The sequence below is a fragment of the Eptesicus fuscus genome, chromosome 4, assembly GCF_027574615.1.
Source record: "Eptesicus fuscus isolate TK198812 chromosome 4, DD_ASM_mEF_20220401, whole genome shotgun sequence".
NCBI classification, from domain to species: Eukaryota; Metazoa; Chordata; class Mammalia; order Chiroptera; family Vespertilionidae; genus Eptesicus; species Eptesicus fuscus.
In genome coordinates this window covers 14,378,622-14,399,320 of record NC_072476.1, presented here as the reverse complement: position 1 = coordinate 14,399,320, position 20,699 = coordinate 14,378,622, and the positions used below count along the sequence as shown (strand labels likewise).

The 20,699-nt window shown below is 53.1% G+C and overlaps 1 protein-coding gene across 1 annotated transcript in view; it reads left to right on the top strand.

Annotated features, from left to right (window-relative positions):
- The window catches only part of PPL (periplakin), a 50,496-nt gene that overhangs the window by 9,302 nt on the left and 20,495 nt on the right, over positions 1-20,699 (top strand). The window contains exons 2-4 of the mRNA XM_008141766.3: positions 15,002-15,101; positions 19,709-19,863; positions 20,517-20,637. Coding sequence (XP_008139988.2) covers positions 15,002-15,101; positions 19,709-19,863; positions 20,517-20,637 — 376 coding nt within the window. The remainder of the gene's footprint in view (positions 1-15,001; positions 15,102-19,708; positions 19,864-20,516; positions 20,638-20,699) is intronic.

The following is a 20,699-nucleotide window of genomic DNA, read 5'->3' as shown; positions in this document are numbered from 1 at the left end:
ACTGAGCCACACCAGCCAGGCAAGATTTCAGTCTTTTGATGTGCAGCCAGAAGTGTGAACCACATATTTACATTTGTTGCCTTGCTCCATCTTGTATTAGAGTTATGTACACCTTGCTTTCTCCTTTCAGTAGCAGTTTCCCAGTCTGTCTCACTCTATTCTTGTATTCTCAATCATCCCCTATCATTTTGTTTCAGGTATATGTCTTATAAAATGGCCTAGAGCTGGATTTTGTTTTATTTCTATACTAGAGGCCCGGTGCATGAAATTCATGCACAGAGGGGGGAGGGTGTCCCTCAGCCCAGCCTGCATGCTCTCCAATCTGGGACCCCTCAAGGGATGTCCGACTGTTGGATGTGATCAGGCAGTCGGACATCCCTCTCACAATCCAGGACTGCTGGCTCCCAACCACTCATTTGCCTGCCAGCCTGATCACCCCCTAACCACTCCCCTGCCCGCCTGATCAATGCCTAACTGCTCCTCTGCTGGCCCGATTGCCCCTAACTGCCCTCCCCTGCCAGCCTGGTCACTCCTAACTGCCCTCCCCTGCTGGCCTGGTCACCCCTAACTTCCCTCCCTTGCCAGCCTGGTCACCCCTAACTGCCCTCCTCTGCCAGCCTGATTGCCCCTAACTGCCCTCCCCTGCCAGCCTGGTCACCCCTAACTGCCCTCCCCTGCAGTCCTGGTTGCCCCTAACTGCCCTTTCCTACTGGCCCGGTCACCCTAACTGCCCTCCCCTGCAGGCCTGGTTGCCCCTAACTGCCCTCCCCTGCAGTCCTGGTTGCCCCTAACTGCCCTTTCCTACTGGCCCGGTCACCCTAACTGCCCTCCCCTGCAGGCCTGGTTGTCCCCAACTGCCCTCCCCTGCAGGCCCGGTCACCCCTAACTGCCCTCCCCTGCAGGCCTGGTTGCCCCTAACTGCCCTCCCTTTCAGGCCTGGTCCTTCTCAACTGCCCTCCCCTGCTGGCCTAATCGCCCACAACTGCCCTCCCCTGCTAGCCATCCTGTGGTGGCCATCTTGTGTCTACATGGGGGTGGCCATCTTTGACCACATGGGGGCGGCCATCTTGTGTGTTGGAGTGATGGTTAATTTGCATATCACCTCTTTATTAGATAGGATTGCACTTTGATTGGTTGAATGGCTGACCAGCCAACCAGACACTTAGCATATTAGGCTTTTATTATATAAGATTCTCATCTGAGAGTCTTTATCTTTTAACTGGCAAGTTTAACTCATTTACATTTATTGTAATGACCGATGTGTTTGGAACTACTCCTGCCATATTGATTTGTATTTCTTCTTATTATGTTTTCTCTGTGTTCTTTTCCTGCATTTTAGTGGATTGAGTTATATTTTCACAATTAAAATTAGGATATAAGGCCTGAATGGACAGAACAAATTAAAATACCCTGACCCAGGGGATCTGAATCTTTGTAATTATAGTTATTGAGGTGCTTTCTTAATCCTACCTAGGAGCTATAAACCTTTGGACAATAAGGACTTCCTCATTTTTTAGAGAGCCCTTCTGTAGCCCTTAATTCCAGGCCTTGTCTATGCATGGGACTCAATAAATAGGTGTTAAATTGAGCATTTTATAGCATGTCTTCAACAACTCCTGTCTGCAGGGGCTTGGTAATGCAGATGGGCCTGTTGCAGGGCCTGTCCCAGGGCCTGTAAGAAGGGCAGAGGTATGAGAGAGAGTTGGCAGGTGAGGGTGAAAATTTATTCAGCAATAATTGAGTATTTAAAAATATTGTCTATGTAGAAAACCAGCTGGGGTGGCAGCAGCCACCAGCTTAGAAACGAACTCTGTGGCCACAGGCAAGTCGCCCCTCCTCCCTGGGCTCAGAGTCTTCATCTGCAGTGGGAGCAATAATAGTACCGATGGGTTGTTATGAGGATCAAAGCGTGAACCTGTGTCAAGCACCAGGTAGGGTGTGGCCTGAGGAGGTGTTCCTTTCGTGCTGTCTGCCCCCCTCCCCTGCCAAAAGTCCTGCTTGGAGGCACAGGCTGAGAGCCCCCCATGGTGTCTTCTTAGGAAAGTGACTCATCTCCTATGGTTATCCAAACACTGCTATTAATTGTACTGATGAAGATGTCAACAAGATGGGAATCACTGTGTCTCCCCTAAGGGGCGAACACCTTGCTGCATCGTCCTATCTCCTGTCTCCCCGATGTCTCCCTCTCTGTTTGTGGATCTGTATCGATGTTCCCGTGTTCTGAGGAGGTGAATCTGGAGCTTGTAAAAATTCTGGCACCATTACTTCCCAGCTGTGTGACCTTGGGCAAGTTTCTTAACCCCTCCGAGCCTCAGTTATCTTCATCTGGAAAATGGGAGACAAGAGTTGTTGACTGCTATAAAATGTCTGCTCAATTCAACACCTATTTATTGAGCCCCAAGGCTTTGAATTAAGGGCTACAGAAGGGCCCCCCCCAAAGATGAATAAATCCTATCGTCCAGAAGTTATAGGCAGGATTAAGAAAGCGCCTCAGTGACTATAAGGATGCCTACCTCCTAGGGCTGTAATTTCAATGGGTAGTGCATGAAAGGGCTGAGCAGGCCTTAGGCACCCAGTAGGTGCTCTTATTGTTTAGTTATTCGTATTCACCAGTCATTTCCTGAGTGCCTACTGCACGGACCTTTGCGTCAGGGACAGGACAATGTCCAGGAGTGACAAGCCTTCGCTCTCTCAGCCAGGTAGTGTTTAAAGAAGGTGGAGACTGGGGCCACCCAGCACCCTAGGTGAGCTTCCCACCAGTTCTGGGGGTTTCTAGGGAGGCACTCAGGCCTTGGCTGGCCCTGGGGGCAGGCAGGACCCACCCAGAAGAGGGTGACAGAGGCAGGAGGCCAGGACCCTTCTATGGCTCTGAGAGGAGCAAGGTTGGTTCCTGGGAGAGGTGTGCACCCCTTTACATTCCAGACATTCCATGGCGGGTGCCTCCTGCTCCTGCCTGCTCCTGCGCACGCCCACTGAGGCACAATTAACCTGGAAAGGGAGGAGCTGGAGACGTGTTCACGGGCTGGAACATGGGGCCTGACTCAGGCCTGGAAGTCGAAGTGGCTTTGGCCAGGGAGGGAGAGCTGTCCCCACGAAACATGTCCCTTCCCCTCCGGTTGTCATCTCTACACACGGAAAGCGGAGCTGTGACCGATGGGGTACAGAACACACTGGGCAGGAAGGAACAGCTGGAGGGGTCACAGGGTGTGACCTGTTCCCTGGAGTGGCGGTTCAGGAAAGGGGCCATTCTCCCAGCTGCAGGAGGGATGGCTGGGCAGCAAGCCAGGTGCCCTGGTTCTGCCCATGGCCTGTGGGTAAGGATGCTGCCACTCTGGGGGCCTGGAAAAGGGTGTTGGGCAGCGTTCTGCATGCCCAGGCCTACCACACCCAGGCACCATGCTCTGTTGGGCAAAGTAGGAGCCTTGGATTGTTTTGAAGCAGGCAGCCAGGGATCCATAGGCAAGACCTGGCCCTGGGCAGGTGTCTGGCCAGCCTGTGTGGGTCTGGTGGGAGAGTGGCAGGGAGCAAAGGGAAAGGCTATTTATTATGCATCTCTAGGTACCAGGCACTGAGCGAGGCAGATAGATGCTCCGAGCATCCGTCAGCCTCTTTAGGGCAAAACAGATAGCTGCTATGGGCTTAGAGCAAAGTGGTCCAGACGCCTCAGAATTATCCGAGCAGTGCCCTCCTGTACAGTAACCACTAGCCACGTGAGATGTGCTTAGAACACAGGAGATGTGCTGCGTATGGAAACTACATGCCAGGCTTCGAAGACGTAGTATGAAAAGAGTCTAAAATCTCTCATTAATAGTGTCCTATTGGCTACCTGTCAATATAATATTTAGATATGTTAGGTTGAATGAAATACCTTTAAAAAAGGTAAGTGTACCTGTTTCTTTTGTCTTTTTTCATGTGGCTGCTGGAAAGCTGAACTACAAATGTGGCACATTCAGTTCTTTTGGAGAGTGGTGGCCTTGAACTCGAAGTGACAAAGTACCCCCCCCTCCCAATATGTTTCCCACCTATTGAATGTGTCTTCCTGTTTGCTACTTGGCCAGCTGATGCCATAATCCCATTGTATGGATGAGGAAATGAAGGCCAATGAAATAACACGCATTGTTACTCCAAACACCGGCAGAAGTTCATTTGACTGTTCCTGGGACAAGCTCTGTACTGGACACTGTGGACATGGCAGTGAACAAAATAGACAAAAGCCCCAGCAACTAGCCTTTGTGATGTACCAGCCACATCCTCGGTGCTTTACAAGGATCATCTTGAATTATCTCAACCCTCTGGGGTGGGATCGACTCTTATCCCCAGTTCACAGATGAGAAAACTGAGGCACAGAGAGGCTAAGGAACCTGCTCGAGCCCACACCCAGGTTGGAGTGACACCAGTCTGCATTCTTTCTCCATGCCAGCTGACTCAGCCCTCCTCCCTGCAGGCAGGATAGAGAGAACGGGCCAGCTGGTTCAGCGAGAGCTGAAGGCAGCCAGCAAGGGGGGCTCTGCTGTGGATTGGAGGGTTGGCCATGCATGGTGTCCTCGGAGGGCCTGGTCTCTCCTGGGGGCAGGGACTGGGAAGCAGGTACTTCTGGGAGCCATAGGGTCCAGAGAGGAGGTGGAAAGACCAAGTGGGACAACTGGGCTTGTGGTCAGGAGACTGAGTCTCAGCCGGGGTGGTCCTGGAGGTGACCCATGAACAGAGACCCACAGAGGGCATGGCAAGTGCAAAGGCCTTGAAGCAGGAAAGAGCCCCACACACTTGGGAAGGGAGGCCAGGCGCAGGGATGAGGGCTGGGGGCGAGAGCGGCTGGTTCTCGGGGCCTAGGGGGCCTGGGCAGGAGGGTAAGCTCTATTCTGAGAGCACTGGGGAGCGCTGGCTAGTCTGAAGCCAGACAGGGGTGTGTGCTTGGTTGCATTGTTGAAAGGTCTCTCTGACAAATGTGCTGAAGTTGACTCCGGGAGGCAAGAGTCGGGGTGCAGGGAGGTGGTTGGGGTGGCCGTTGCACCGGTCCAGCTGAGCGGCGGCGGCCTTGATCAGGTGGAAACCATGGGGCAGAGGGAGGACAGAAGCACTGAGAGCTGTTACCAGGTGGAGCCAGTGGAGGAAGAGATGGGGATCAGGGCGGTTGTTGGGGTTCTGCTTGAACAACTGGGTAGACGGGCCTTCCCCACCCTCCCTTCTGTGGTTCCCTCCTGCAGACAGGAGTGTTCCCAGAGCAGCAGAAACCCCATCATGGAGACACCCTGCACCCCTCTCATCTCCGAACCTGTAGAGGCGATCCTTGGCCCAAACTCAAGATGGGTCAGCTGGGCCAGCCCGGCATCTGCATCCTCCCAGCAGCCTCTCCCTGCAGAGCTTGGAGGAGGCATTTCCAAATATTGAGGTTCCTTGTGAATTCTCCACGCCCGGGTGAGGCAGCATCCATGAGACAGAACCAGAGCGTGTCTGGGCTTGCATGCACATCAGTGTGAATGGCGGGGGTAGCCTGGGGTCCTTACCTCCTCACTGCCAGTGGGTTCTGACGTTGGCCTTGGCTGCTGGCTTTTTTCAGCTCCTGAAAAGGAGCCCAAATCCCTGGACTGTGACCTCTGGTGGCAGCAGAGAGCCTGGGCTCCCCCCCCCCCCCCCCAAGGTAGCACTTTATTCTCTCAATTAACCCCCACCCCAGCTCTGTGGTGTGCATACCGCCATGACCCCCATTGACAAATAGGGAAACTGAGGTTCAGAGAGGCTAAGTAATTTACAGCTTAAAAGGACTGAGCCAGGATGTAAATCCAGGATATCGGCCTTAACCCCCAGGTTGTAACTACCTAGAGCTGTACTGCAGGAAAGGGTGAGGGCATCGCACAGAATCAAGGCAAGAGGTGACTATCGGGTCCCTCGAGACCCCTGGGTTCTCTTTCCTTGCCCATGTGAAGCATCCACGGTGACCTCGGGTGCCACCTCTGTCCCCATATTCTTTTTTTTTTTTTTTAATATATTTTTATTGGTTTCAGAGAGGAAGGGAGAGGGAGAGAGAGATAGAAACATCAATGATGAGAGAAAATCATTGATCGGCTGCCTCCTGCACGCCCCCCACTGGGGATGGAGCCTACAACACGGGCCTGTGCCCCTGACCGGAATCGAATCTGGGACTCTTCAGTCCGCAGGCCGACACTATCCACTGAGCCAAACCAGCCAGGGCCCCATATACTTGATGGCTCAATGCCCAGACCATGGGCCATCCTGGGCCACAGCGGATGTCACATGGTCCTGGGTTCTGATCCCAGCTCCCCACTTTGGCCTCTTCGGCCGTGAGTGGCCACCTGTAAAGCAGGCCGGACTGTGGTTATTGAATTTCTAACTCCCAGGGACAGAGCCGGGGTACCTGATGCCTGTGAGGCTCTCAGGCCCTCTCCCCACAGCCCCAGCGCTCTGACTACATCCTGGGACACAAAGAGGTGCCTGTTCTGGGCTGATGCCTGTGTGCTCAGGCCCAAAAACCTGTTTGTGCCTGAGTGTGTCCTCAAACCCAGCCCTGGCCAGCCTGCACCCCGTTTCTCCCTTCTTGTGCCTGAAGTCTCATATGCAGACCAGGCCTAATAAACAGGGCTGCCTGTCACACCTGGGACAGGACCTGGGCCTGCACTCGCCCCACACTCCGGCTTCCCCAGCCTGGGAGAAGAGAACCGGGGCTGATTCTCCGGAGAAACGGCCCCAACTGCCCTGTGAGGCCCTCACCTGGCTTGTGAACCCACCTGCAGCCCTGACCACAGCCTGGGCTGGGCTGAGGGGCCATTTCTGGCGACAACTGAGTTCTGGGTCCCATCAGAGGTGGGCATCCCACGTGCCTCATCACCCAGAAGCATCTGCTCCTATAGCGGTTTGCTGGGAAATCCAGAAATCTAGCAGGAGCCTTTTTAAAAACACAAAAAACTAAAACTAAAATATAAACTTTTTTCTAACCCCCCAGTTCCCTCTAGTGTCCATTTTCTGTCCCAGGATCCATGTCCTATTTAGTTGTCATGTCTCTTTGGTTGCCTCCTGACAGTTCCCCACTCTTGTCTTTTGTGACCTGGACATTTCAGAGATGTGTTTTGTAGATCTGTCCTCAGTTTGGGTTTGTCTGCTGGCTACTGGCAATGAGATGGAGGCTGTGTGTGACTGTGCAGTGAGATGGAGGCTGTGTGTGACTGTGGCAGTGAGATGGAGGCTGTGTGTGACTGTGCAGTGAGATGGAGGCTGTGTGTGACTGTGCAGTGAGATGGAGGCTGTGTGTGACGGTGGCAGTGAGATGGAGGCTGTGTGTGACGGTGGCAGTGAGATGGAGGCTGTGTGTGACTGTGCAGTGAGATGGAGGCTGTGTGTGACTGTGCAATGAGATGGAGGCTGTGTGTGACTGTGCAATGAGATGGAGGCTGTGTGTGACTGTGAAGTGAGATGGAGGCTGTGTGTGACTGTGCAATGAGATGGAGGCTGTGTGTGACTGTGCAATGAGATGGAGGCTGTGTGTGACTGTGCAATGAGATGGAGGCTGTGTGTGACTGTGCGATGAGATGGAGGCTGTGTGTGACTGTGCAATGAGATGGAGGCTGTGTGTGACTGTGCAATGAGATGGAGGCTGTGTGTGACTGTGCAATGAGATGGAGGCTGTGTGTGACTGTGCAGTGAGATGGAGGCTGTGTGTGACTGTGCAATTAGATGGAGGCTGTGTGTGACTGTGCAGTGAGATGGAGGCTGTGTGTGACTGTGAAATGAGATGGAGGCTGTGTGTGATTGTGGCAATGAGATGGAGGCTGTGTGTGATTGTGGCAATGAGATGGAGGCTGTGTGTGACTGTGCAGTGAGATGGAGGCTGTGTGTTATTGGGAAGGATTCCGCAGATGTGATCCTGTGTCCCCCTCAGTGCCGGGTGTCAGGAGTCCCACCCTGGTGATACACCGTCTCCCTGGCAATGTTAACCTTGCTGTCTTCACTGTGAAGTTACTGTTTTCCAGAAAGAAGCACGTGGGGATCCCCAGGAGAGAAACAGGCTCCCTGGGGAAGAACTCCATGCACAGTTCAGGGAGCAATGTAAGGGCTTCATTCTGTTGTGGATGCAACCCTGTGGGGAACGAAAGCACAACAAATATGTGTTGCACGCACAAATGTCATTGTCACCTTTGGGGAACCCCTGCAATGTGCCAGGCGATTTGCAGGCCTTCATTTGGCACCTGTGTACCGGCCCCTGTTTAGGTGCTGGTGAAACAGCAGTGACACCCCACTTGTGAGTTTGAATCCCAAATCTGCTTTGGCACCCCTAGACGCTGCTCTTAACCTCCAGCTCAATCCTCGAACCCCAAAGTGATCTTTGAAACCCAATTCTCATGTGTCCAGAAGTGATCCTGACCCTCCCCACCCACCTTACCTAACTAGGTGGGATGTTCCACCCCCATTTTACAGATGAAAATGAAACCGAGGCTCAGAAATATCAACAGCCCCTCCAAGGTTACACCCATGGTTGGCGCGGTCAGGATTTGAACCTGTCTGGTTCCAGATACCAGCTGCCCTCTGTGTGACCTTGGGCAGGTGCCTTCGCTTGTGAGGGCCTCAGTTTGCTCATCTGTGTAATGAGCGGGTGGGGCTGGATGACTTCCGAGGCCGCTTCCAGTGCCCACGGCCACTGCCCGCAGCTCTGGCGTCCATGTAACACTTCTAAGTGGAGGGAGGGGTAGGCATGCCCTCTCCCAGCATGCCACTCAGATCCGATTCCCGTCCCTTGCCAGGTGGGTGGAGGTGCCAGGTGAGTGTGTGGGTGGGACAGGACTGGGACAAGGATCACGGGAAGGGCTGTATCTTGGCCTCCATCAGCCCAGCTGATGGCCTCCAGGGTGCCACGTCTGGCTGCCCCCTGTGGCTTATTAACGAGATGAAAAGCTGGACCTGCCCAGCCAGTTCCCAGCCAGTTCCCAGCCCTCCTGGGATCTGCACCCTTCCCTCTGGGCTCCCCAACCACCCGCATTCCTGCGCGCCTGACACGGGGCTGGAGCTGTCATGTGGACACGTTGGCTCCTGTGGCCACTGGGTGGCAGGAGGAATGAGGACCCTTTGGGGCCTCTCATCCAGGACCCTAAACCCAAAGGGTGAAGGTGTTGGAACCATGCCCCGGAGGCCTGGATTCTCATCTCGGCTCTGCCCTGCTTTCTGGCAGTGGGTCTGTGGCCAAGTGACCTAATCGCTCTGCGCCTCAGTTTTCCTAACTGGGAGAACAGTGCTGCTTTGCGGGGAAAGGAGGAAGGGTAGGATTAAATGAGTTCTTCAATATGTGACTTGCTTAGCACCAGCCAGGTACATGGTCAACCCTCTGTGAGTGTTAACTAGCATCCTCCAGGCTGCTGGGCGTAACCTGGAGCTGGCCCAGCCTCCATGCAAAGCAGGATAAAGGACTGACTTTATTTTCTTCTTCCCAGAGGCCGAGGGAAGAAGAAAATAAAACCCTACCACTTATAAGTGACACTTACACAGCCTTATTGAAATATAACCCATATACCATACAATTCACTTATTTAAAATATGCAATTCAATGGTTTTTAGTGTATTCAGCACATTATACAGTCATCACCACAATCCATTTTAGAACATTTTTATCATCTCAGAAAGAAACCCTCCCCCTTAGAGTCACTCCCCTCTCCTCGGCCCCTGCCAACCACTCACCCATTTTTTTATTTTTTTTTTTTATTTTTTTTGCTTCTGCGGATTTGCCTGGTCTGGCTATTTCAGATAAATGGAATCATACAATATGTGACGCCTGGCATGATGGTTCCAGGGTTTCTCAGTGTTGTAGCATGTGTCGGACTTCACTCCTTTTCTGGCTGAATTGTATTCCCTGTGTGGTTAGACCACACTGAGTCATTCATCGGTTGATGACCACTTGGGTTGCTGCCACTTTTTTGGCTGTTGTAAATAGTGCTCTGTGATCTGTGAACGTCTGTGTACAAGCTTTCCTGTGGACCTATGTCTTCATTTATCTCGGGTGGATAGAATTGCTGGGTCATATGACAACTTTATATTTCACTTTTTGAGGAACTCCCACACTGTTTTCTAAAGTAGCTGCACCACTTTGGGGCCTCACCAGCAGCGTGTGAGGGTTCTGATTTCTGCACATCCTTGTCAACAATTGTTATTGTCTGTCTTTTTTTATTATTTCCATCCTAGTGGGTGCGAAGTGGTATCCTATTGTGGTCTGGGGCCCTTGGCATTTTGTTATTGTTAATCCTTACCCGAGAATATTTTTTCCATTCATTTTTAGAGAGAGTGGAAAGGAGGGAGTTGGGGAGGAGAGAGGGAGGAAGGGAGGGAGAGAGAAACATCGATGTGAGAGAGACACATCAATTGGTTGCCTCCTGCACATGTCCCAACCAGGGCTGGGGATCGAACCTACAACCCAGATACATGCCCTTGACCAGGAATCAAACCCACAACCCTGCAGTGCTCAGGCCAACGCTCTGACCACTGAGCACACCAGCCAGGGCTGGGGCACTTGGCATTTTAAGTTAGTATGTTAAGTGCCGATTGTGTGCAGGAGCCCTTACAGGATAGTCACATGGGTTTGCTAATGGCCTGCACTAGGGACTTGCCTGGGTTGGAATTCTAGCTCTGACATTTAATTATTGTGTGACTTTGGGAAGTTACTGAACCTCTCTGGTCCTCAGTTTCCACATCTGTAAAGTGGGGGTGATAAATAATGATTATCCACTGGGCCAACACCTACCTCATAGGGTTGTAATGAAGATTAAAGAAGTGGGTGGGAGCCTGGCGTGTAGAAAGTAAATATGAGCTCCTGTTAGAATGGTGTTGGTGGTTGTTGCTATATATGTTGGCTCATGTGATTTTTCCCATGAGTAGCTGTTAGCCTAGTTTTGATCATGTGGCTCTAGAGCAGCGGTCGCCAACCTTTCGGACCTCACGGATCACCAGTGTGGTCTGCAGACCACCAGCTGGCGACCGCTGCTCTAGAGCAAGACTTCCCTGGGAGAGAATCCTGGCTTCACATTCACAAGCTGTGTGACCCTGGGCAAGTGCCACAACATCTCTGAACCTTGGTTTCCTCATCTGTAAAGGGGCATACAAACCTCCCCAGGGAATCAGGGTGTGGGTACTGTTGGGGTGGTGTTTTCGAACCTGTCTGCTGTCTGTAAGTGTCAAATTACCATGATGCCGGTGTGGTTACCCCAGTCCACAGATGGAGAAACTGAGGCATGTTAGGGTAAGATGGTCCAAACAATAAACAGCCCAACAGGACTTGGAGCCCACGCCTTTGTGGCCCAAAGCTCCCGCTGAACCCTCCTTTGCTCTCCAGTAGGAGCCCAGGTCCCTGGGGCTGGCTGTCTCCATCCCCCGCTCTGCCCCATGTCCCCTTCCGGTTGGGCTTTAACTAGAATAATGGCAGCCAGGGTGGGTCCTGAAGGTGCTTTCCTCACACTTGCCCCAACCATTGAAGGGGCTGGGTTGGGAACTGGCCCCACACCCAGAGGTGCAGCTGGGCTGGGCCCGGGAGAGATGAAGGCCCCACCTAACCCACACTGCAGGTTCCTGATGGTGGCCAACGCCGTCATGGGTTAAATATTTGGGTTGAAACTCCCCACGGTCTCAACAGGCCAGGCTAAGGATCAGTGGCTAGGGTGGGGCTGAGGGACCCGGAAGAGCTCACATTCCCCAGGTGGTCTGCCCAGTCAGGGGGTGGGAGCAATAGGGATTGACCCATGACCCAGTGGCCCAGCCCATACCCCTCCTTATCCAGATCCTCCATCCACAGTCCCCTCTACTGAGCCTTCCCGGCCACTCCACTGAATACCAGCTTTCTCTCTTGCAGGACTTCTCAGAGCCTTTACTGAGTCATAAACTTATGGAGGGGTTGGTTTTTCCCAACTGCCTTGACTGGCAAAGGCTTCATTCTGAGAGTGACTTAGAAGCCTGGGATTCCTGGAACCCCACTTTGGGAAAGGCTGCTTCCTTGGTTGACTTTGCAGAGGTGTGGCCTGGGTCTTGTCATTCTCCCTGTCCCCCCCCCCCCCCCCCCGCCACCCCATCCCGCCGCAGCAGGCCCTCAGGCAAGGTTTGGGACATGGATAGATAGACTTCTGTTTGCTGCACCCATTTCTGCCTCCCGACTTCTCCCCATACCAGCAGTTCCTGCAGTGTTGAGCCTCAAACTCAAGAGGGATAGGGTCCTCTGGGGACCCTGTAGAAACAACAGCAACAATAATACAGCTTCCTGGGCCCATCTCCGGAGATCCGGGTTCAGGAAGTCTGGGTTATGCCTGGGAATCTGAGGTTTTCATGCCATAGCAGATGGGTCCCAGGACTTGATGTGAGAAATTCCACTCTGAAAGCTGGCAGCCCCCTTGGCTTGAGGGTCAAGAGCTCTGCCCTGGCCCAACCAAAGAGACACTCTCAGGACCTGTCTTTTTTATGGCCTCTCCTCATGGGAGTCTTCTGCCCATGAACCCACGTCTTCCTCGTCCTTTAGAACCCAGCTACCACCACCTCCTCCAGGAAGCCCTTCCTGATAACCACCCCCCCCCCCCCAGCCTGTTAGGAGGCTCCTCTGGGCATCCCCAGCTGCCATGCCTGCCTCATTCTTGTGACTATTTCCGTAAATGCTGATTTCCTTCTTGTCTAAGGGGTGAATTCTCAGAGGGCGAGGCTGTGTCTGTGTGCAGTGCTGGGCCTGCTGTGCTAATGAGTGCAGGTGGAATGAAACTTCTGGCTGCTTGGCTGCTCAGGCCCCACCGTGGCGTTGGTACAGAAGGGTTTTTTATGGAGACTGGGGTTCGTGGAGTCAGTATAAAAGGGCTTTTTATGGAGATTGGGGTTCGTGGAGTCAGTATAAAAGGGCTTTTTATGGAGATTGGGGTTCGTGGAGTCAGTATAAAAGGGCTTTTTATGGAGATTGGGAGACTGAGCACTAACCTTGACCATCTGGCTGGCTGGGTGACATTGGCCCAGTTGCTTTTCCTTTCTAGTCTGTTTCTTCCTTTGTTTAAAGAAAACAACAGCAAAGGTGGGCTGAACAATGGTCAGTAAAGCTCTTTGACAACAACAATCACAAACCTTTGTGAGACTTGCTAGAGGTGCAGCTCTTTGCCTGTACAGCCTCACTCCCATCACAACGCCCACCGTGACAGGTGCAGGTGTTCCACCTGACGCGGAAACAGGCACAGAGCGGTACCGCAGCCTGGTCAAGCCACACAGCCAGAGCCCACGTTTGATCCCAGGGCTAAGGTCTTCACGACCACAGTAGTGTTTGCCAGAGTGGCATGTGATGAGATTTCGGGGTTCCTGTATCGGGAGAGAGCACAGAAACATGGCTCAGGAAAGCTGTTCTGATTTCAGAGCAGCTCTGAGAACTCCCAAGAGAAAGTCTCTGCTCGGTGCTAACATAGCTCTGGCTTGGCTGTGATACATGCCAACCTCTGCTGTGAAGTAAGAGGGCAGGGCTTGGTCTTGTGCAGGCCACCAAGCATCAGCTGGAACCTCATGCTGCCATTGTACTAGTATTTCCATGGAATTCGTTTTGGTGGTTACTTCCATTATGGAAAGGGTTTCTGGTTTTCTGTGTACAGGGAGGAGCTCAAGTTCACCTTTTAAGTAAATTTATTTAAATACTAATGGCCCGGTGCATGAAATTCGTGCACATTAAAAGGGGATTAATTAGAGGAAATAATTTAATATTGCTATTTGCCCTTTCTCTATAATAGAAGTGTCAGAGATGAAAGAAAATTAGTAAAATGTATATGAAAACCTTCCTCCTGTTAGAGTCTGGGGCGCAACACAGGACCCAGAGTCAAGTCCCCGCCCACCCACATGTGCCTCAAAATCGCGAGAGACCCAGACCTGGCAGGCCCCACCCCATTGGGCTAGATCCAGACCTGGCCAGTCCCACTCTTGTCAAGCCCCGCTGGGCAGGGGGCATAGCCTCAGGTCCCCTGGCCTGGTGCCAGGATGGGGGGCATGGCCTGAGGTCCCAGAGCCCAGACCGGAGTGGGGGGCATGCCTTGAGTTCCCCCGTCAAGCCCCACTGGGTGGGGGGCATGGTCTGAGGTCCCCCATCAAGCCCTGCCAGGCAGGGGGGCGCAGCCTCAGGTCCCCCATCAAGCCCCACCTGGTGGGGGGTGCGGCCTGAGGTCCCCTAGCCCAGCACCAGGACGGGAAAGCACACCTTGAGGTCCCCCGTCAAGCTCTGCCGGTTGGGGGCGCGGCCTGAGGTCCCCTGTCAAGCCCTACCGAGTGGTGGATACGGCCTGAGGTCCCCTGTCAAGCCCCACAGGGGCAGGGGAGGGCATAACCTCAGGTCCCTGCTGATTGCTCGTTAAGGCTCCTTATGGGAACTTGGCCTCAGCTGTGGGTGCAGCCATCTTTGTGACGGAGTGATGGTCAATTAGCATATTCCCTCTTTATTAGATAGAATAAAGACTCTGTAGATTAACAGAAAAGTATCAGGTGTTTAACAATCAGGGTGCTTGCACAAAAACTTGTATCTGAATGATTACAGTAGCATGATTTATAATGCCCAACCGTGGAAACAACCCAAATGTCCATTGGCAGATTAATGGATAAACAACATGTGGGCTATCCATGCAGTGGAATATTATTCAGCCATAAAAAGGATACAGGGCTTCTTTTCTGTGTGATGAAAATATTCTGGAATTAGGTAGTGATGATGTTGTATAACCTCATGACTATATTAGAAAGCACCGAGTTATATACTTTAAACGGGTGAATTTTATAGTATGTGAGTTACATCTCAATAAAAAATATGGGAAAACGAATAGGCGTGTTCTGTCAACCTGGTAAAAGAGAAGCGGCCGAGTGAACGACCGGAGCTGGGGGGGGGGGGGGGGCTGATTGCCCCCAGGTGCTGTCTTGTTTCCGTGGCTTTAGTGACTTTCCCCTGAGAACAGCCTGGGTGGTGGGGCCCTGTGGGGACGTGGCCCTGCCCCTCTTCCCCGCTCACCTCCTCCTCTCCTGCCCGCAGCATCTCTAACAAGGAGCTGTCAGAGCTGATCGATCAGCTGCAGAAGAATGCCGACCAGGTGGAGAAGAACATCGTGGACACGGAGGCCAAGATGCAGAGCGTGAGTGCCCGCACTTCCTACCCGGTACCCCCCTGAGCCTCAGCCCCACGCAGGACCAGGTCTTGTCTCACACAGAGGTTCCCACCTAGGGTCATTCTGCCCCCTGGGGCACATGTGTCCACATTTGGAGACATTTTTAGCTGTCACAACCTAGGGGGTGCCGTGGATGGGTATCTAGTGGGATGCTATTAAACACCCCGTAAGGGCATAGGACCCTCCCCTTTCCCTCCCCCCGCCGCCACACACACACACACACACACACACACACACACACACACACACACACCAGGGATTCAGATGTCAGCAGTGCCGAAGTGGAAAAACTAAGGAGGAACCTTGTTATGGCTGTTAACACCAGCCCCCCACCCCGGGTACTAAGTTCCTGCCGCTTATGGGCCCCTGGAAGAGAAGCACAGGTTCAGGAGGATCCTGTGGTTAGGACCCTCGTTGCCACTTACTGTGTGACCTTGGGCAAGTCACCTTACCTCTCTGTGCATGTGATTCCCTCTGAAGGGGTAAGAGTGATGGTCCCTATTGCCCAAGCTGCTGTAAAGAGCCGATGAGATTATTATGCAGGTGCAATGCAGGGCTCAATATTATCATCAATATCATCACTCTTACTTCTCATGCAACCACTGCCCTTACTCAGACTCATATGATCCTCCTCCTTTTTGAGGGAAGAGAGAGGAAGTAGCTGGGGAAATCACTTTCCCTCTCCGTGCCTCAGTTTCCTTCTCCTCTCTGTACATGGGGATAACGACAGTCCTGAGCTGTGGTTTCTCCTAAGGGTGCTGAACCACGCAGGACACTGGAGCTGCACTCCGACTGTGAGCTGCTAAGATGAAAACTCCACCAGCCCAGGGCAGTTGAATTTATACCCACTTTGTAGCTGGAGAAACTGAGGTTCAGAGAAGGCCAGGATAATTAGTCAGTGACAGAGCTGGCCCCAGAGTCATCCCAGAGGTGGGGTAGTCAGATTTAGCAAATAGATTACAGGATACCAGTTAAATTTGCATTTCAGAACACAAATAACAATGTTTTTTATTATAAGTATGTCCCTTGTGCTATTTGGGAAATACTTACAGTACGAAATTATCCCGTGTTTATCTGAAATTATAATGTAACTGGGCGATCTGTATTTCAGCTGCCTTCCTACCCAGGGGGTGACTAAGAGGAGTGCGGGGCTGCAGGGAGACAGGTCACGAGGCAGTAGGTCTGGCCGGTCCCAGTGCTGTCCCCAGGGCCAGCCGAGGGCCAGTCCCAGGCAGCCCAGAGACCTGAGGGGCTGGGTGGGCTGAGGATGGCATGGCTGTCAGTGAGAAATGGGGACAGGAACTGCAAGTGGGCACTCTGTTCCCTGCCAGGTACCCTTCCCTCCACTCCTTCCTTGCCCTCACCTGCCGGGCCCCCTCCCACTTCCTTGCCTCAGTGCCTACCCCGCCAGCCCCTATTCCTTCCACTTAACCCTCCTCCTGTGACTTTTCACTCTGTCACACTCTGTGTTCTTTCTTAAGTGAAAACAGCTTTTGGGGTGTGGCCTTTCCTTCTCCTAATAAAAGCAATGTGTTCATTATGGACATTTCAGGACTGGTAAACAAGTATACGGAAGCAAATTAAAATCATGCATAATTCCACCACCAGAGAGATCTATCAGTTATTAACATTTTGATGTATCTGACCTTTACTTGCGTGTTGTGTGTGTATGAATAGGGTCTCTGTTTATTTGCTTAGAGTAATGACTCAAAACTAACAAGGACGTATTTGGGAGATAATTTTGAACTGTTTTTTTAAAAAAATAAATTTTTATTGATTTCAGAGAGTAAGGTCGGGGGAAGAGAGAGAGAGAAACATCAATGATGAGAGAGAATCATCAATCGGCTGCCTCCTGCACACCCCGCACTGGGGATCGAGCCTGCAACCTAGGCATGTGTCCTGACCGAGAATCGAACCGTGACCTCCTGGTTCATAGGTCAGTGCTCAACCACTGAGATACGATGGCCAGGCTGAACTGTTTTTTAACTTTGAATGAACAAACTCAGAAAAAGAGACCACACTTTGAAGATTGCATATACGCTAATCTTTTTTCTCTTTCTTTTCTCTCCCTTTTTTTTTTTTCCAAAAGAAAACATCATTATTGATTTAATTACCCCAAAGTTCTGTAGAATTTTCCTACTTTTTAAAAAGATTTTTAAAAAATTGCTTTTTAGAGAGAGAGGAGGAGAGAGAGAGAGAAAGAGAGAGAGAAACATTGATGTGAGAGAGACATCAATTGGCTGCCTCCTGCACATCCCCTAACAGGATCGAGCCCACAATCTGGACACACGCCCTGACCGGGAATTGAACCAGGGTCAGTGGTGTTTCATACACTTGCAGTGTTGTGCAGCCACCACCTCTTTCTGGTTCCAAGGCCTTTTTGTCACCAAAGGGAAACCCCGAATGCATTAGCAGTCCCTCCTCCCAGCCCTGGCAGTCACCAATCTGCTGTGCTTATTGTGGATATTCCATATAAGCAGCATCATACAATATGTGAACTTCTGTGTTTGCCAAAATTTTAAACATGCAAAGTTGGAAGATGGCATAGGGTACAGCCGGATCCCTGCCGCTCAGATCCCACCAGTGACTCCTGCTGGCTACTGTCCGTCACTATACGTGTGATGCATTAGATATGTCGGTCCCTGTGATATTTTTAGTTTAAAAACCCTTTGTATTGGGGTGTAACTTACATAAGGAATGTAGAAAGCATCCAAATGTAAAGAGTTCGGCCGCATGAGTGTTTCTATCAATAGGCGCCCGCGTCACCGCTGCTAAGTCCAGATAGAGAACATTTCCCGGAAAGCTCCCCACGACCTTCCCAATCCATATCCCCCGGGGAACCCCCGTGCCCACTCTCTCCATCGTTGGGTCTGCCTGACTTGGGACTCTGGAGCACCTCACCTCCAGGGCATTAAGCTAGCTGTTCCTTTCCGGTCTTGGCTAGCACGCTTTGAAAAGGCTTGCATGAATTGGGTAATGACTAATTTACTTCCTCCTTTTGCAGAGTAAGTTTGACACTCTACCTGCCCAGGAGAGCTTCAGCTCAGCTGGGGATGAGGGAGCCGATAACATTCCACCCAAGCCAAGAACCAGGATGTTTTGTTGTCATTTTTTAACTAGCCAGGCCCAGCCCTTTGGCCTTCTGACACCTGGGCCTCACCCCCAAGCCCGCCTGCCCTGGCCGGCCGGGGTGGCCGGGAGAGGAAGTGATGTCTGTACCGCCATGCACTCCTTTTGACTTTAGTCATGTCTTCCTTCCTTCCTTGCCCTTTCTTGATAGCTTTATCGAGGCTTAAATTAGACATCAGAAAAGCTCCCCCTCAGTGTGCGATGCAGCCACTGAGTATCTTCACTGAGGGGCGCAGTTCTCGTCCCCCAGGAAGATCTGTGCCCGTTTGTTACCATTGATTCCCACTTCCATGCAGCCCCAGCAACCACTCACCTGATTCTGTCGCTACGGGTTTCACGTACATGGACTCCTACGTGCCCTGGCCTTTGTGTCTGGCTTTTCTCACTCCCTTAGCTTCTGAGGCCCTTCCACGTGGGCAGTGGTTCCCTCTGTCCGCTGCTGTGGGCATCGCAGTGCCCCTGAAGCAGGAAGCAGGTGTGTCTTATTCCCATGGCAGAGATGGAGACACCGAGACCCAGGCCGGGAGGGCACTGGCCCCTACAGGACCCCGTTACACCTGGTCTGTCCTCAGCCCAGTCACTGACTTATCACCACCTCCCCTGTTGGCCTGGGGTGCCCAGGGCCTGGCACAGTGCCCGGCCAGTCTTCACGAGTGTTGATTAAGTGAATTGAAGGCCTGTGTTTAGAAACCTGCCACCCTGACTGCCAGTTCATTGTTCTTCCCTAAACAAGCAAGACCCTGGACTCAGTGACTCATGGCTTGTTCCTCCCAGATGTCCACCCACTGTGTTCATTCTCGCCACGTCCCAGCACAGGCCACCTCGGCGCTCACCTGGGCGCTGTTGCAGCGGCTGCCTGCCCTCTCGGCCTGTACCTCCTCCCTGCAGAGCCAGGAGGCATGGCTTTTAAAGATACGTGGGGCCATGTCACTTCCCTCCACAGAGCCACTCGGTGCTCTGGCCCCCACCCCACAGCCCATAGGTGCTTTGGGCTCTGGCCTGCCCTGCCCACCTCTCAGCTGCAGCCATGGTGGCTTCTCACAGCTTGCCTTTTCCTGCCTCAGGGCCTTTGCACAGGCGGTTCCCTCTGCCTTGACCCCTCTTCCCTTCCAGCCTTCATTCTTACTGGTGTCACCACCTCAGAGGGGCCCCACTGACCACCGGAGCTAACGCAGGTCCCCCTCATTCCACCTCTGGTGCGCTTCCTTGGTAAACACTGACCTGACGAACTTGCCGTCACCTTGGTGAGGTTTAGCTGTTGCCATGCCTCCCTGGTGGTCAACCCACTGGGCTGGGCTGCATCCCAGAGCCCCACACAAGCAGGCATTTGGGCTCTGTTTGCTGAGGGGCTGGAGGCGAGGACAGGCATGGCTGGGGAGTCCCTCCCATCCCTGCAGACCCCCTGAGTCCCTGTCTGATGTGCCCCTCTCTTGTGCCTCTCACAGGACCTGGCCCGGCTGCAGGAGGGCCGGCAGCCCGAGCACCGGGACGTGGCCCTGCAGAAGGTGTCGGACTCGGAGAAGCTGCTGTACATGCTGGAGGCGGACGCGGCCATCGCCAAGCACATGAAGCACCCCCAGGGGGACATGATCGCCGAGGAGTAGGTCCCTCTGCTTCCGTTCTGAGGAAGCCGCCGGGGCCGGGCAGGAGGGCCGCAGCCCACCCGCACTCAGGAGCCGCATCCGGGCCTCTTGGGGGCTAGCTGGATGCCAGGCACATGCCACACACTCTGTTATTCTCATGACAACCCACTTGCAGTCGGGGAGAGCACTGGTGTTCCCTGCTCTGCTCGTAGTGTGACCCCAACTTCCTGACCGTGCTGTCCGACCTCCCGGCTTTTGAGCACGCTTTCCCACCCGGGCGCCCGCCCGGCCCCATGCTCTTGGCTCTTGCCTTAGCTCCAGGTGGCTAAATCGGCACCTAAGACAGCAGGGGCCAGGGTCTCCCAGTGCCTCGCAACCCCCTGTGCTTGTCCCTGCCATGACCCACGCCCACTGTGGCCCTTCCTAGATGGTGGGCTCCAGCCTGTTTCTTCCAGAACCTTCTATGGCCTGGGGCACACAGTGGGCCCTGGGGAAGTGTTAATGGAAGAAGGAAGGAAGTAGGAAAGTAGATAGAAGGAGAGCTCGAGTGTTTATCTGGAGCCCAAGGCCCTGTTACCCTGCCCTCGCAGGACGCTGGGCAGAAAGTTGGGGGGCGGAGGGTTAAGGCAGTGCCCTGCCCGCTAACCAGGGCGGCCACTCTCGCACTCAGCATCCGTCAGCTGAAGGAGCGTGTGACCAACCTCCGTGGGAAACACAAGCAGATCTACAACCTGGCGGTGAAGGAGGTGGACCCACAGGTCAACTGGGCGGCGCTGGTGGAAGAAAAGCTGGTACGGCCCAGGCTGCAGCCGGGGAGGGGCCGTGTGTGGGGGGAGAACCCGCCACTTAACGT